This window comes from Zalophus californianus, chromosome 3 (genome assembly GCF_009762305.2).
Source record: "Zalophus californianus isolate mZalCal1 chromosome 3, mZalCal1.pri.v2, whole genome shotgun sequence".
Taxonomy (NCBI): domain Eukaryota; kingdom Metazoa; phylum Chordata; class Mammalia; order Carnivora; family Otariidae; genus Zalophus; species Zalophus californianus.
Window position 1 is genome coordinate 107,304,849 of NC_045597.1, and position 14,742 is coordinate 107,319,590.

The following is a 14,742-nucleotide window of genomic DNA, read 5'->3' on the forward strand; positions in this document are numbered from 1 at the left end:
GTCAGGACAAAAAGACATACCATAGTTAGGAAAAGAAGTCAGTAGAATAAAGGTAGGAGGATATATTAAATTTCTGTTATGGCGACATTCAAACAAAGATTTTCTGGAGAAAAATGGAAATATAAGTGAAGGAATGAAGATAAGATTGTGGATGCAATGCAGTGATTAATGTAAAAAACATGAAAATATGTTTTGTTTTGTTTTTTTAAAGATTTTATTTATTTATTTGAGAGAGAATGAGAGACAGAGAGCACAAGAGGGAAGAGGGTCAGAGGGAGAAGCCGACTTCCGGCTGAGCAGGGAGCCCGATGCGGGACTCGATCCCAGAACTCCAGGATCATGACCTGAGCCAAAGGCAGTCGCTTAACCAACTGAGCTACCCAGGCGCCCCCATGAAAATATGTTTTGATGGATAAATATATCAAGAGGGAATGGCATACAAAGACACACATGAAGAGAGAGATGTGTAGAGGAGGTGTATGGAGGGGCTGAGAGAGAGCAAGAGGACTCAATTAGAGAAGGTAACAGAGAAAATAAATTCTTGAATGGATAATCAATGGAGAAATATGTCAAAGAGAAGGCAAATGGTGTGAAATCTAGAAAAAAAAAATCTCTGAATTTGGCTATGGATAAATTTTAACAATTCTGGAAGGAACAGAACTTCTCTATTTTAAGAAATTGAGAAGTAAACCTACAGAGAAAATTAGACATTGTTTTTCTGGGGAGGGGGGAGTTGGGGTTTTGTTTGTTTGTTTGTTTCAAATGAGAGAGATCTGATCCTATTTGAAAAACAAAGGGAAAGGTTTCATTGAAAAAAACTGATTAAAGATGACAGAAGAGTTATTGCATGAGCTACCTGAGAAAATTAAAGCGGAGATTTAAGTAAGAAAGAAAACTTTCTCTGAGGTTATACTCACTTATTTTAAAACATTCACAGCATAAAATCACACATCGCACTTTTGCATACCACATCACCACTATCACAATTAGACACTGAATTTATTTAATTGCTTTCCTACTCACTGAAAACTTTGCCATCTTCTCCTTCCATCGCTGACATTCTTAGGGACTTCATGACTCATGCTGACGACCTTGTGGACATCTCAGCTCATGTTCACCTCATCTGTTCCAGGGACCTCCTTCGCCTCTGCCTTACATAAGTAAGGCCACACACTCACCTTAATTACCACATGGGACTGCTCTATTTCCAATTTTACCAAATCCGAAATCCTCGCTTAATTTATAAAGTTGTCTTGGTCATTCATGTGCTTACTCCTTACTCTGACCTTAATCTGCTGTTTAGTTTCCACGATTCCGTCACTAACTTCTAGACCTCAGCTCCTGACCGGCTCATGGCTATTCCATTACAATTTAACTTTGAATCTGTCACCACCTGCTCCCTTTCTCTCTCTCTCTCTCTTTTTTTTTTTTTTTTTGGCTACTGTTAAGGTACTGAATGTTACTACTCAAGGTCACAGAAACATACTAATTAGATTCTAGAAATCCATCCCAGCTAGATTCATGTTGCTTTAAGTCCTTGTATTCATATTCTATTCACCACAATAGTTTTAGCAAAACTTACCTATCCATTTAAAGCTGCTACCCTAACACCTATAACTATTGCCTATGAGCTTATGAGTTTCCTCAATTTCACTAATTTCAATTGCTAAAATATATTTTATTGCTGCATCCTGTCTCTTCACGCCATCTCCAAAACTAGAAGAGGGAAGAGATATTCCCCTAATTCAATCCTCCCACTTAAATTTACCTCATTTAATCCTTTCAATAACCAAAAAGGACCTAGGCATTTGAGATCAAGATATTTTGAAAGCTCTCAAAGGTTGGAAACATCCAAGCTGGGGTTCCAAACTGTGGTGGGCACTGTTGGTGCTCCATCTAGACACCCTCAGATCTTATTTCCTATTTCGATATTCACCAGTGCCCAGCTTCTGTGTCTTTTGTCTCTAACAGTTCCCACAGGCACTTTTCTTGAGAAGACAGGAACTAGTAACTTTTCTTTCACAAGCCGTGCTGAGAGCTAGAAATCTTGAGAGTATAGGTCTCCCTGGGGTTGCCCTCAGCCAGTGAATGTTTGGGTGGGAGTTTGAGAGCCAAACTCCCTCGCTCTCAAGTGAGGTTTACACTCTAGAGCTCCCCAAGTAATCAGTTGAGACCTGGACTTCGCTCACAGTTGAACTTTCGTCTCTTCTCCTTTCCTATCCTGCTTTTCTCCCATTTCCCGAATTGAATTCTCAGTCCAGGATCTGTTTATAGGATACCTGATGTAAGATGCCAATTTTGTCCATCTGCTTTCTGCTCCAATAGTCTTCCCGCCCCACCCTATTGCTTCTTCCTTGTCCAAGTTCCTCCTACACTTCCTGGAATTTGCCTTTCTGCCCGATTCTTCCCCTCTGTCTATGAACATGTGGAGTAGCCCCTGACTCCTATGCTAAGGAAAACTTCCTTCATATCCTACTATCTTGTCAACATTTCTATTGTTCCCTCTTTCCCTTCATTGCCCAAGTTTCTGTCACTGTAGATGAAATATGCTAGTTCTACATTCTAATTATCTTTCATTTATTCATCCTTTATATCTGGCTTCTGTCTTTACCAATTGCCTGAAATTGATAACAATTAACAGTATCATCCTGATCATCAACTGCACATTCTGTTCTTTGCTTTAATCTCTCCTAAGCTCTTTACTGCTGGCACACTCTTCTCCCTGGAACTGTCTTCTCTTGACTTCTATGGTAGAGTAATTTTCTGAGGACTTGAAATGGCCACTTTTCTTTCTCTTTTGCCTTATTGTTGATTTTCTTTTTCCCCTCTCTTAATCATTTCATCCCCTAACTATAAACATTCTCCATTTTTACCCTTAGACTTCTTTTTTTCTGTACTCTTTCTTGGGTAATCTCATCCACTACCATGGTTTATTGAAGAGTCTGAACAGTTGGAATAAACCAAAGTGACTTTATATTTATCTGACTCCTGATTCCATATACTCTGAGTATCTTTTCTCCAGAACATGCTATCTCAGGAAGAATCCAGGACTTCCAAGACGATTTTAGTTAAAAGAAAAACATAATAATGTTAAGATTAATTTTTCAGGCATAAAAGACTGGATCTTTCTAAGGCCAAACTGATATTTCATATGAATTTAAAAAATTTTTCCCTCTCTCCAGCTTTGATCAGACTTCTGCTGGCCTGAGGACTTGTAGTGAGAAAGTGACTTTTCTCTTCTCTTCTCTTCTCTTTTCTTCTCTTCTCTTTTTTCTTTTTTCTTTTAATGATTTTATTTATTTTTTCGACAGAGAGAGAGACACAGTGAGAGAGGGAACACAAGCAGGGGGAGTGGAAGAGGGAGAAGCAGACTCCTCACTGAGCAGGGAGCCTGATGAGGGGCTCGATCCCAGGACCCCGGGACCATTACCTGAGCTGAAGGCGGACGCTTAACGACTGAGCCACCCAGGCGCCCCTCTTTTCTTTTTTCTTTTCACTTACTGTTCTTTTCTATTTATTTTAGTCTCCCCTTTACATATTTGCCTCCAGCTCTCTCCACTACTTGGCTTGAGGGTAAAGAAAGACCCCCCCCTCCCCTATGAGACTCTGTCCAGGATGATAACTATTTCTAAGAATTCCCTAATTTAAACAATGCTACAATTTCAATAAACTCTCATTATACTTCTAACCTTTGCTTATGTGGCGTCTTTGGGGCCAGAAAGAAGGCTTAGAAGAGAGGGTCTAGGGCCATTTTAGATTGCACTTGGTAAAGTGGAGAAGGTGTTCATGGTAATTTCCTTAATATGTGGGGAAAGCTATTGCCTATTTTACAGATTCAAGTTACCCCAGCTACACCACGGCTCTTCCCTACGTAGCTTTACTCTTGCCAGTGGTCTTTGCTTTGCCACTACCAATGCTTTTATTATTCTATTTCTTCTTCATATAATATATCCCTACTCCATCTCAGAGACCTCTGTCCTTCAAGTCTTCTCCATAAAACCTCGACTGAGCATCACCATTGCTGTTACTACCCTCACTATGATTACCAACTCTGATTACATGCAATCTCTTTTTTTCTTAAAACTCAATGTAACTTTATACAGATCTTATGGAAATTATGTTAACATGAGATTTAGAGATGAGATTTAGGCTTGAGTCATACTAATCTAGTCTTTTTATACCTGAAAATGAATCTCACGTTACAATATGAGACTATTACTTTAACCGAAATTTTGTATGTGTTTAAACTGCGAGTTTAAACAGAAAGCTCACTGTGAACAGAAGCGGCATCTTATTTTTATACTATCACACTTCACAGTGCCCCCAGTGTCTTTCATACAGTAAGCAGTAATATTTTGTCAAGATGCACTGAATTGAAAGCTGAAGAGGAGATGGAGATGCCCTGACATGACCTCGCACACAGTGTGCTGCCCTCAGTAAATGCTTTTTTAATAAACTGACAGAAAGTGGAGTGTCTGTGGGTCTCTTTGCCTGACGTTCTCAATCATCCTAGAGAGAACTAGGTATGTTTTTATGCTAAGATGGCTATGGAGATACAAAAATATACTTAAAGAAAAGAAGACCTGGAGCAACAATTTGAGGTCATATACTAGGTTTCAACAACAACAACAAAAAACAATGAAAAAGAAAACTACAGATAGGCAAGGAGCAGCAGCAAAGGGCCTGCTAAACTGAACTGCAAGAATCTATAATAGGCCAGGCATAAGACACTCTCGATCATACAAATGAAGTGTTGGGCTTATTACAAATAAAAGGGGAAGAAATTCTTTATTAGAAACAAACTCATTTCCTATGTATCTCTGGGATTTGATAACATTCCAATTACATTTGTTTCTACCATTAGAATAATTATCCACAATAGAGCAATTGATCAAATTTTCTCTATTGAGGCTATTATGATTTATTGCTTGATTATAAATTATAATTTAAAAAGAGATTTTTAAAATACCATCACATTGGAAGAATACTTTTCTATTTTCAAGGTTATGAGTGTGATGTGGACATATTCAATTGAGTCATGTGTTATATTCTTGGAATCAAACAGAAGCACACCCTCCCTTCGCAGTCTTAATATGTAATGGCATACACATGGTTGTAGGCAAGGGCTCTCCAGGGTAAGGGGAAGTCAGAACCAACTCAAATTATTTTATAAGCCTCCTCTCCTGATTTTTTTCCCAGCATTTTCTTATTATAGCTTATCTTCTTCTTTACTTATACTTCTAACCTTTAAATTTTCAGTGCAATTATACTGAAACTGTTAAAACTGTTTTCTTGTATGTTTGATATTTTTGGTTATTGATTTTTGTAATGTTTACCAATATATGGGCATATGTGTAATATGTAACACACATATGTCTATGCATATACTGTAGCATGATTTTGGAGTTGAGAAAAACCTAACTCTCCCACATATCAATTTGAAAGCAGAGTCATACTTAAAATAGCTGAGTCAGTTTCCTTATCTGTTAAATGGAGGAAATAGTACTACTCTAGGTTTGTTGTGAGCTTTTAAATAGAGTGAAAGGGTAATGGATTTCCTGGCATATTGGATATAGAGTATATGAGAGAGATACCAAAGATCATACCAAGTGTTTTGACCTAAGCAACTGAAATAACAGAACTGGCATCAACTAATGGAGGACTCATAATTGTAGAGAAATATTCAGTTTAGTTTTGAACCTGTTAAGGTTAAGATTTCTGGTGAATCTCCATTGGTTATCTATTGCTGCTAGCAAACCCCTCCAAATTTAAAAGCTTAAAACAACAATAACTTAATTGCTTTTGCATTTGCAATTTGATCGGAGCTCAAGGAACAACTCATCCCTTCACATCCACTGTGGTGCCACCAAGGCTGAGGTGACATAACAGCTAGGGACGGGAATCATTTAGAGTCACTCCACATATCTAGCAACTGGTGCTGGCTGTCAGCTCAGACCTTAGCTAGCTAAGGTTGTTGGCCGGAACACCTACACTGACCCCTTCATGGTGTTGCCTGGCTTCCTCACAGCAGAGTGGGTGGTTTCTAAGAACATCCCAAGAGAACCATGTAGCAGTTTTATTTTCTCTTAGGATATAGCCTCAGATTTTACATAGTATCACTTCCATAATTGTCATAAGCCTACCCAAATTCAAGCATATGGAAAAGATGCTCCATTTCTCTGTTTGGAAGACTCAATGCCACATTTTAAGAAGAGCATGTGGAACGGCAGATATTATTGTAATCATCTTGGAAAATAAAATCTGCCACAGATCTGGAATTGAAAATGTTGAAGAAGTAGTACGTAACATAAGAGTGTAGGTGTAGTCTGGCTATCCACACTTTACAGTCTTAAGCATTTAGGTGGGATGAGACTACCAAAGAAGAGAATAACACCAAAGACTGAGCCCTGGGAACGCCAACATTAAGGTGTCAAAGAGAAAATGAACTAAGAAAGGAGAGTGTGTTGGAATGACCACTGAAATGGAAAAATCAAGAGAATTGGTTTCCTTCTTCCTCATAATGTCTCTTTGAAATCCACCTCCTCAAGATCTGCCCTAGTAATAGAAACTCAGTTTGTTTAGAAACTGAGTTTGTTGTATATACGGTAGGTCTGGGACCTTATACCAGGCCATGTGCTGAAACAAAACTTGCCTAAATATGTCAAAATAATCTCTTCCCTTTAGCTACTGACTGATCTAAGGATGGGCATGTAACCCATTTCTGGTTAAGGGATAACAAAAGAATTGACATAAAGATGTTTTTCTTCCCAAATACAATCTAGCAAGGAAAAGCTGTTTTTATCCTCTCCGTCTTCTCCTGAAGTGTAAACATACTTCCTGATGATATATCAAGTATGTCGTAACAATGGGACCAAAACATCAAGTCTAAGACAGAATATAACTTAGTAAAGGTAACAGTTGAAAAAAATAGAAAAACTCCTATAGACTTACACTCTAAATTTTTGCAGCAAAGAGCATTCTTAAACAATGCAGGTTTTTTAATTTTACATCATAATCTTAGCTTGAAGTGTGACAAATAAAGGGTGTTATTTCTCTCTCCTATATTAATCTTGTTTGTTTCCTTTTTCACTGTACTAATACAATGACTTAATTTTATAACATTTGTCAAGAAACTGAAGCAAATGATGATATTGGAAAAACTATATACAAGCTATCACAAATAAGAAAGTTTGTAGACTTTCACAAGAGCCAATTCGATGTTTTATGGAGATTGACGTCATTCTAAATCAGCACTGTGTATCTAATACACTGTGGTTTACTTTTCCACCCCTCCAAAGGAAGAAGAGTTCTATTAACATAAAAATACCCACCTCTTAAAAACAAACAAAAAACTCTGAAGTCAAATCATACTAGCAATGAAAGAAACACAGTGGTGGCAAATTATATAAAGTTTTATAATAGGACTTCTTCTATATTATTGCTTAAGAGAAAAGCAGTTATCAGTCAGCATCTTATTCTTTACCAGCCATTGTACTAAGCCCTGGGGATAGAGAAATAAACCAAACACACATGACTATTCTCCTCATAGCACAGTGAAGAATGGAGACATCATCAGTCCAGTGAAAAAATAGAGCTCCTAAGCAAATAAATATAAGTAAATAAGCAAATATTAGTGCATGGAATTTATAAAAAATGAAAGTAATGAAAGTACTTTGGTGTCATAGAATAGAACAATCTAATCTGTTTACACAGGCAGAGAAGGATAAATAAAATTTAGCAAAGTGAAAGTAGGAAGGAAAACACTGCCGATAAAGGAAAGAGGTTGTTCAAAGGGTAGGGATAGAAAAGAATAGGAAATATCTGAAAATATCTTTGAAAACTACATAGTCCAACAGAGACTGCCCGAGATACCAAAGAGGCAGTAGCAGGAGTTTGAGGCTGAATATTTACATAAGGTCTGTTTAAGGGGATCACAACAGAGGTGCCTGGGTGGCTCAGATGGTTGAGCATCTGACTCTTGATTTCGGCTCAGTTCGTGATCTCAGGGGCGTGATCTCAGGGCTGTGAGATCGTGCCCTGCATCAACCCCTGCATCAGAGCCACGCATGGGGCTTCTTGCTCAGCACAGAGTCTGCTTGTCCCTCTCCTCTGCTCTTCCCCCACCCACTCATGCTATCTCTAAAATAAATAAATAAATAAATTAATTAATTAATTAAAATCTTAAAAAAAAAGAAGGATCACAACAGAAATTTTGGGCTTTACACAAAAGTCAATGGGGATCCCTCAAAAAGATTTAAGCAAGATTTATATTAGAAGAAAAAATATTCACTCTAAGCTTTAATGATGTTAGGAGATGAATTGGGAAATTATTGCAGTTTTGTATGTGTAAGATAAGAACAGATTTAATTAGAGTTGGAGTTGCAAAGATGAAGAGTAGTAAATTGATAATATTTAGAAAGGAAATATTAACAGAACTTGATGGCAGATTAAATTCATTCCAATTTTAGATATGCACAGTTTAAGTGCCTATAAAACATCTAAATGGAAAAATGGAGATGTCAAAAAAGCAGGTAGACATATTTATCTGGAACTCAAGGGAAAAAAATAAAAACCTTGGATGAACATGTTATTTTGGCAATCATAGACTTATAAATGGAAACGGAAGCTTTAGAAATATTGAAGAATGAGGATGGATATCAGTCATTCAGCAAATTAGTGAGTACCTATTTTGTAAACAGTTGTAGGGTAGAACTTCCAGTTGAGAATCTAGACACATGTTGGTATACTTACTTGGATTTACACATACATTAAAGAACTGTGTAATAAATATGACCCCATCAAATATATTCTGAAATATACATCACAGAGTGAAAATAAACTTTTTTTTTTTTTGCTTAAGTAAAATGTTGAGCTTGGTTTCAAACAGTATAACTAAAAATAAATATTAATATGGACATCTGGATTTTTTTTTAAATGAAACTTAAGAAAACTCACTTAAAACTCAAGATATATGTAAAGCTTAAAATTACCCTTTCTCTGGGTGCACAGCTATAGATCTTGGTTGATCCAGGCCTTGGGAAATAATTACATAACGGAAAGAGCCATTGAGTCTTGCAACTTCAATTAAGTTGAAACCATGATCTGTCCAATATATGTTACCTAGGAGAAATACAGATGTGTTTATAATATGGTTGTGAGAAAGAAAATTATTTATTAGTTATGACTAAAATTAACTTTCTGAGCATTCACAGAACTATCAAGAAATCTTTTACTTCCTATATTTTTTTTAATGTGTACATTTCCTAAGCGGAAAGCTGTAAATAAACTAATATGCAAATACTTCCCAAGCTCACACATCTGCAGTTTAAACCATATAATGATCCATTTGTATGCTAAAAATAAGTTGAAACTTCTCTCACCTAAAGAAGGGATCTATTTTAACTTTCTACTGACTCCAGGCAAAAGAGAACTTCTAACACTTTTGTTTACCTGCCTCACAGTTCCCAGGAGATTTGGGCCAAGTTAATACTACATAATCTACTTCTGCATAAAAACACTTGTCTGAAGACTCAAAAGCATTAGAAAGGATGAAGCCAAGAGCAAAAGAGACTATTTATCCCTGTGGCTAGAAGTACAAAAAAAACAAACAAACAAAAAAAAAACTGTTATGAATTGGAAACAGAATTTTTATGAAGGAGATTGAGACGCTAACAAAATAGGTATGCAACAAGAACAGAAAAAGCCATGGATTATACCAGCAATCCAGTCAATAGCTATCCCCTCCACTCTTCCCAAGCCATTGGTAATGATATCTTCTTTCCAAGTCTGATCTCTTTTAGCTCGGCTAATTTTATTGAAGCCCATGTCTGTCCAGTAGATGGTATCATTTTCTATGGATAAGACAGAAAGAAAAAAACAAAAAAACAAAAAAACATACACATACACTATAAAAGGTATCAATATATGTATTAGGATCACATTGCATTAGTATTTTGGGGATTATCATCCTGGGTATACTAGGGTATAAATATTCTTCAGGACAATTTACTAACACAAATAGCAAGAAAGATATTAATACAACATGAAAGAACCTAGTCAAATGGTTTTCCTTAAAAGTACTTTTAAAATATATGTGTAAATGACTTATCACATCCTTGATTATTTTTTCTTCATTTTTCTACTCATTTAACTCAATAAATACTTATCTCACGTTATTTAGCAATCCTGATGTCAAACCATGCTATTTTGGACCACAGTTTTTCTCTTCACACCTACACCTGTGTCTGAGTTCTCTAAATATAAAAAGAATACTACTGGAGATAATCAACAAAGTCTCAAAGTAGAGAGAGAATGGAAAGAAACATAAGGGCATTTCAACTATATCAGGAGTGTTTTAAGCATAAGGTCATTCAAAATGTATAAAGTCTTAAAAATGCCCTAGCATCCAATTATTCCTTCTGAGGTACTAGTTTCCCAAATGTCAACTACAAACCCCTTACATTATTTTTCAAACTCTGATTGTACAAATGGGCTTAAGAATACTTGAAAAATGGCTCTATGCTATTGCAGAGTCTTTAAATAAAAGTGCTTTTTGAATATTTGAATGAAAAATGTGTCTAAAGATTATAAATGAAATACATTATATGTGCATACATATGCATAAAGGGTAGCAATTATAGACCAATGATTTTAAATATAGCCACCAGAAAGACATTGGGGACAAATCATTAAATAATAATTTGCCACCAACTAAGTAGTTTTTGTGTTGTGACCTATGTGGCCATTTGAAGAACAAATCCTTTAAGACCAATATAATTTCCCTCTGGCACAGTGACAGACTATGGAAATAAAGAAAAAGCAATTAGTATAATAAAGCCATTTATCAGTAAGTTTTGAGATTCCATTTCAAGTAAAATATAGTCTAAATTCCTTTGCCTAATTGGAAAAAGATTCCAAAACCCCCTTGTTCTCAAGAATGGTAAGTCAAATACATAATTGTTCGAAGCAGAGCAGATACCATTTTCAAATATTTATCTGGAAAGCAAGAATTTGTTTGATTTTTCCAATTTTGTTGAAGTATTAGTTAACATTTGAGAGTGAATCAATGAACAATAAACATTATTTTTGCACCAATACTAAGCATTAAGTCAAATCCAGACCTTTTCTGCAAATGTTAGACCCATGTATCTAACTGCCTACTTTGTATCTCCACTTGTATGTAGAGAAGGCAATCTTGGAATACAAGACAAATTCTGGATTTCTACGTGAAACACTCCTTTCTTGCAGTCTAACACATAGCAACTCCACATGCCATAATGGTCTGATGGATGGTATCTCCATCCTTTGTTTCTTGGGCTAAAAGCCTCATATTATCCTTGATTACTTTTTCTCAAACTTCACATCTAATCCATCACCCAAATACTCCAGTGTTCAATCTATTACCAAGTATCTTTGGTTCTTTTTATTCTTCTTTCAAATCATATCCATGATCCAACTACCTCTCACACTCTCTACTACTTACAGTGCAATCCAAACTACTATTAACTCTTGTCTGAAGCACAGTTGACTCTTGAACAACCCAAATTTGAACTGTGTGGACCCATTATATGTGGATTTTTTTCAATAAATATATTGAACAATATTGGTATAGTCACTGACAGACAATTTATCTTGTAGTCAGATGATGTAAACTTACAGCATCAATAAACTCAATAAAGTACTGTAAATGTATTTCTCTTATGATTTTCTTAGTAACATTTTCTTTTTCTAGCTTGCTTTATTCTAAGAATACAGTATAATATAGTACATAGAACATACATACAAAATATGTGTTAAGGAACTGTTTATGTTATTGGTAAGGCTTCTAGGCAACAGTACGCTATCAGTAGTTAAGTTTTGGGGTATCTAAAGTTATATACAGATTTTTGACTGCACAAGGGTCAGTGCCTCTAACCCCCATGTTGTCCAAGGTCAACTACATTGCAAATAGCTTTCTAACTTATTGCCCAGCTTCAATTTGCCTCAGTACTCCCCAGTTCTTTCTCTACTTAGGGGCCACTGTTACCCTTTTAAAAAGTGAACGAGATCATTTCTCTCCCCTCTAAAGTCTCTAATCATTTGTCATCTCATCCAAGGTAAAATTAAAGTTCCTTCCCATGACCTTCATGATCTACCCACATCCTTCAACCCTCTCTCACCTGACGTCCTTCCACTCTCCCCCTCACTCATCATCCCTGGCAACGGTCCTTTCTCTCTTCCTAACACAAACCAAATGCTATCAGTCTAAGGTTCTTTACATTACTCTTCCTGTTTGGAAACTCTTTCCTCAGATATCTGCACACCTGTCTTAGCTCAAATATTTCCTCCTTCTTACTGAAACTTCCCCTTACTACTCTGTAAAAAATTATTTCCTTGACATGCTCTACCTCCCTTACCAAAACTGTTTTTTCCATAGCATTTATTACTGTCAAACCCATTATATATGTACTGGGTTTTTTCTTCAGTGTCTGTCTCTTCTCACAGAAATGTAATCTCTGTGAGGGTTGGGGCTTTATTGTGTTCACTGCTTTATCCCTGGCACCTAGAATAATATCTGACACAGAGTAAGCTCAAAGTAAACATTTGGCGAATAACGAATGAATGTGATGTGCTATACAAAGACTGGCTGGAAGGGGATACAGGGAAGACACAGCTTTTACCACGAGAAGCTTTATAAGCTCAATAAGGAGAAGGTATGAGCATGAAAAAAAATGACAAACAATTCACAATAGTGTAGCATGAGCAACATATAAGTAGTACAGGCAAGTAATTTTGCAAGAGTTCAAAGAAAACATTCACAACAATCTTCACAAGTCTTACAAAAAATACCCTATTTTGTATGGGAATCTTACTTTTGAATTACCCTCTAATAGCTCTGACAGGCTGCAAATCCCTATTCCATATAACTAGGAAACATTCTTTCTCACATATACATTTATTATTATATTGAGCTGAAATTGGGGCTTTACATTTCTTCTTAGAAACAGACTACGAGAAGGGTGCCTGGGTAGCTCAGTTGGTTACTGTCTGACTCTTGATTTCAGCTCAGGTCATGATCTCAGGGTCCTGGGATCAAGCGCCACTTTGTGCTCTGCGCTCCGCTTGGACCCTGCTTGGAATTCTTTCTCCCTCTCCCTTTGCCCCTCCCCCCACTTGGCTCATTCTCTCTAAATAAATAAGTAAATAAAATCTTAAAAATGAAAAAAAAAAAGAAAGAAACAGACTGTGAGATAATTCATAGGTAGGAATTGCAACTGGCCCAACTTTTACCAATGTAGTCACATGTGCAGTAGACACATCATGAATATTCATGCATTTATAGATTAATTTGTAATGCTGAGGCTATCTCTAAATGGTCAAGTCCACTAGATCAAAGCATTAATGAACTGAGAATTTTCCTGGTATTATTTCTATTAGGCATATTTGGGAGATTAGTGAGCAAATCAATCATGTGGTGATACAGTAAGAAGGACGAAAACAACAGAAGAATTAAATCAGTCATTCATATCCAAATCCCTTTCTTATCAATTCTTTCACGTACATATTGCATACCTATACACTTTAAATTGAGTAAGTTCACTAATATATAAGAATGTGTTTTCTTAAAAAAAAGAATATATTTTTTAATATCTGGGAATATCTGCAAAATAAACAAATGAGGTCAAGAATGTCTTAATTTGGAATAAAATCAGGCTGAAAGATGATAAAATTTTACAACAAACTATAAAGATATAAATGGAAATACATACAAATATAGAAAGGGAAGAAAAGACTATCATAACCATGTCCTGATACTTTTACCAAAATATGATTTTTTTTAACTTTAATTATCATTATTCAACACATACTTATAGAATATTTAGTGTGTGCTAAACATTATTACAGGCTTAGGAGTTTGGTGGTGAACATGAAGGACAGTCCTTGTAATCACGGAGTTCACTTCTGGAATTGAATTAAAAATAAACTGTCTTAAGACATATGGTAATTGGTAATGTATAAAATAATCAGAGGACTGGAAAATAGAATTTGTAATTTAAGGTAATAACAATTATAATTAGCTTCCCACAGATATAATAAGACACATAGGAAACTTGGTAACTATTTTCAAGGATTACATATAGAGAGATTGGAGGCCAGCTATTGTGCATTGTAACTACAGTCAGAATTAAAAGAAAAACCACATATGGTCATAATGATATTAGTCTGTAAAACAAGGGAGAGGCCTATTGACACTGAGAAAAGTTAAACTTTTTGAATTAAGCTGAAGAGCTGACCATCTACAGAAATAGATTACGCACAGTCTTGTCTGAAAATAAGAAATAAGAAATACAAGTTTCTTAAAGTCCTTTCACCCCTATTTTTTATTATTTTTATAATAATATATAATAGTATATATCATTATATATCATTTTTAAATTTAATTATGAAATAATTTTTATTATTATAAAATAAAACTTTATTGTATATTACATATTTTTATTAGTAGTATCTATTTTTATGATTAATTAACACTTAATTGATCTAGTGAATACACTTGTCTCCATGTTAGCTTGGGTTGTTGTATAGTTCTTAGAAAATTCAAAGTCCTGTTTTCCCACCTAAATTGACATACTATTTCAGAAAACACCATACCAAAATTAAAAAAAAAAAAAAAAAAACAGATAAAATATAATGTAGAAGGTTACCATACCTCCCTCTCCTAACGAAATAATCACCAGCCCACCAGGAAGACAGCAGACCTGA

At 35.6% G+C, this 14,742-nt stretch overlaps 1 protein-coding gene across 1 annotated transcript in view; it reads right to left on the minus strand.

Annotated features, from left to right (window-relative positions):
- Nucleotides 1–14,742, minus strand: part of LRP1B (LDL receptor related protein 1B) — a 1,883,216-nt gene that overhangs the window by 478,247 nt on the left and 1,390,227 nt on the right. The window contains 2 exon segments of the mRNA XM_035726875.1: nt 8,991–9,120; nt 9,717–9,851. Coding sequence (XP_035582768.1) covers nt 8,991–9,120; nt 9,717–9,851 — 265 coding nt within the window.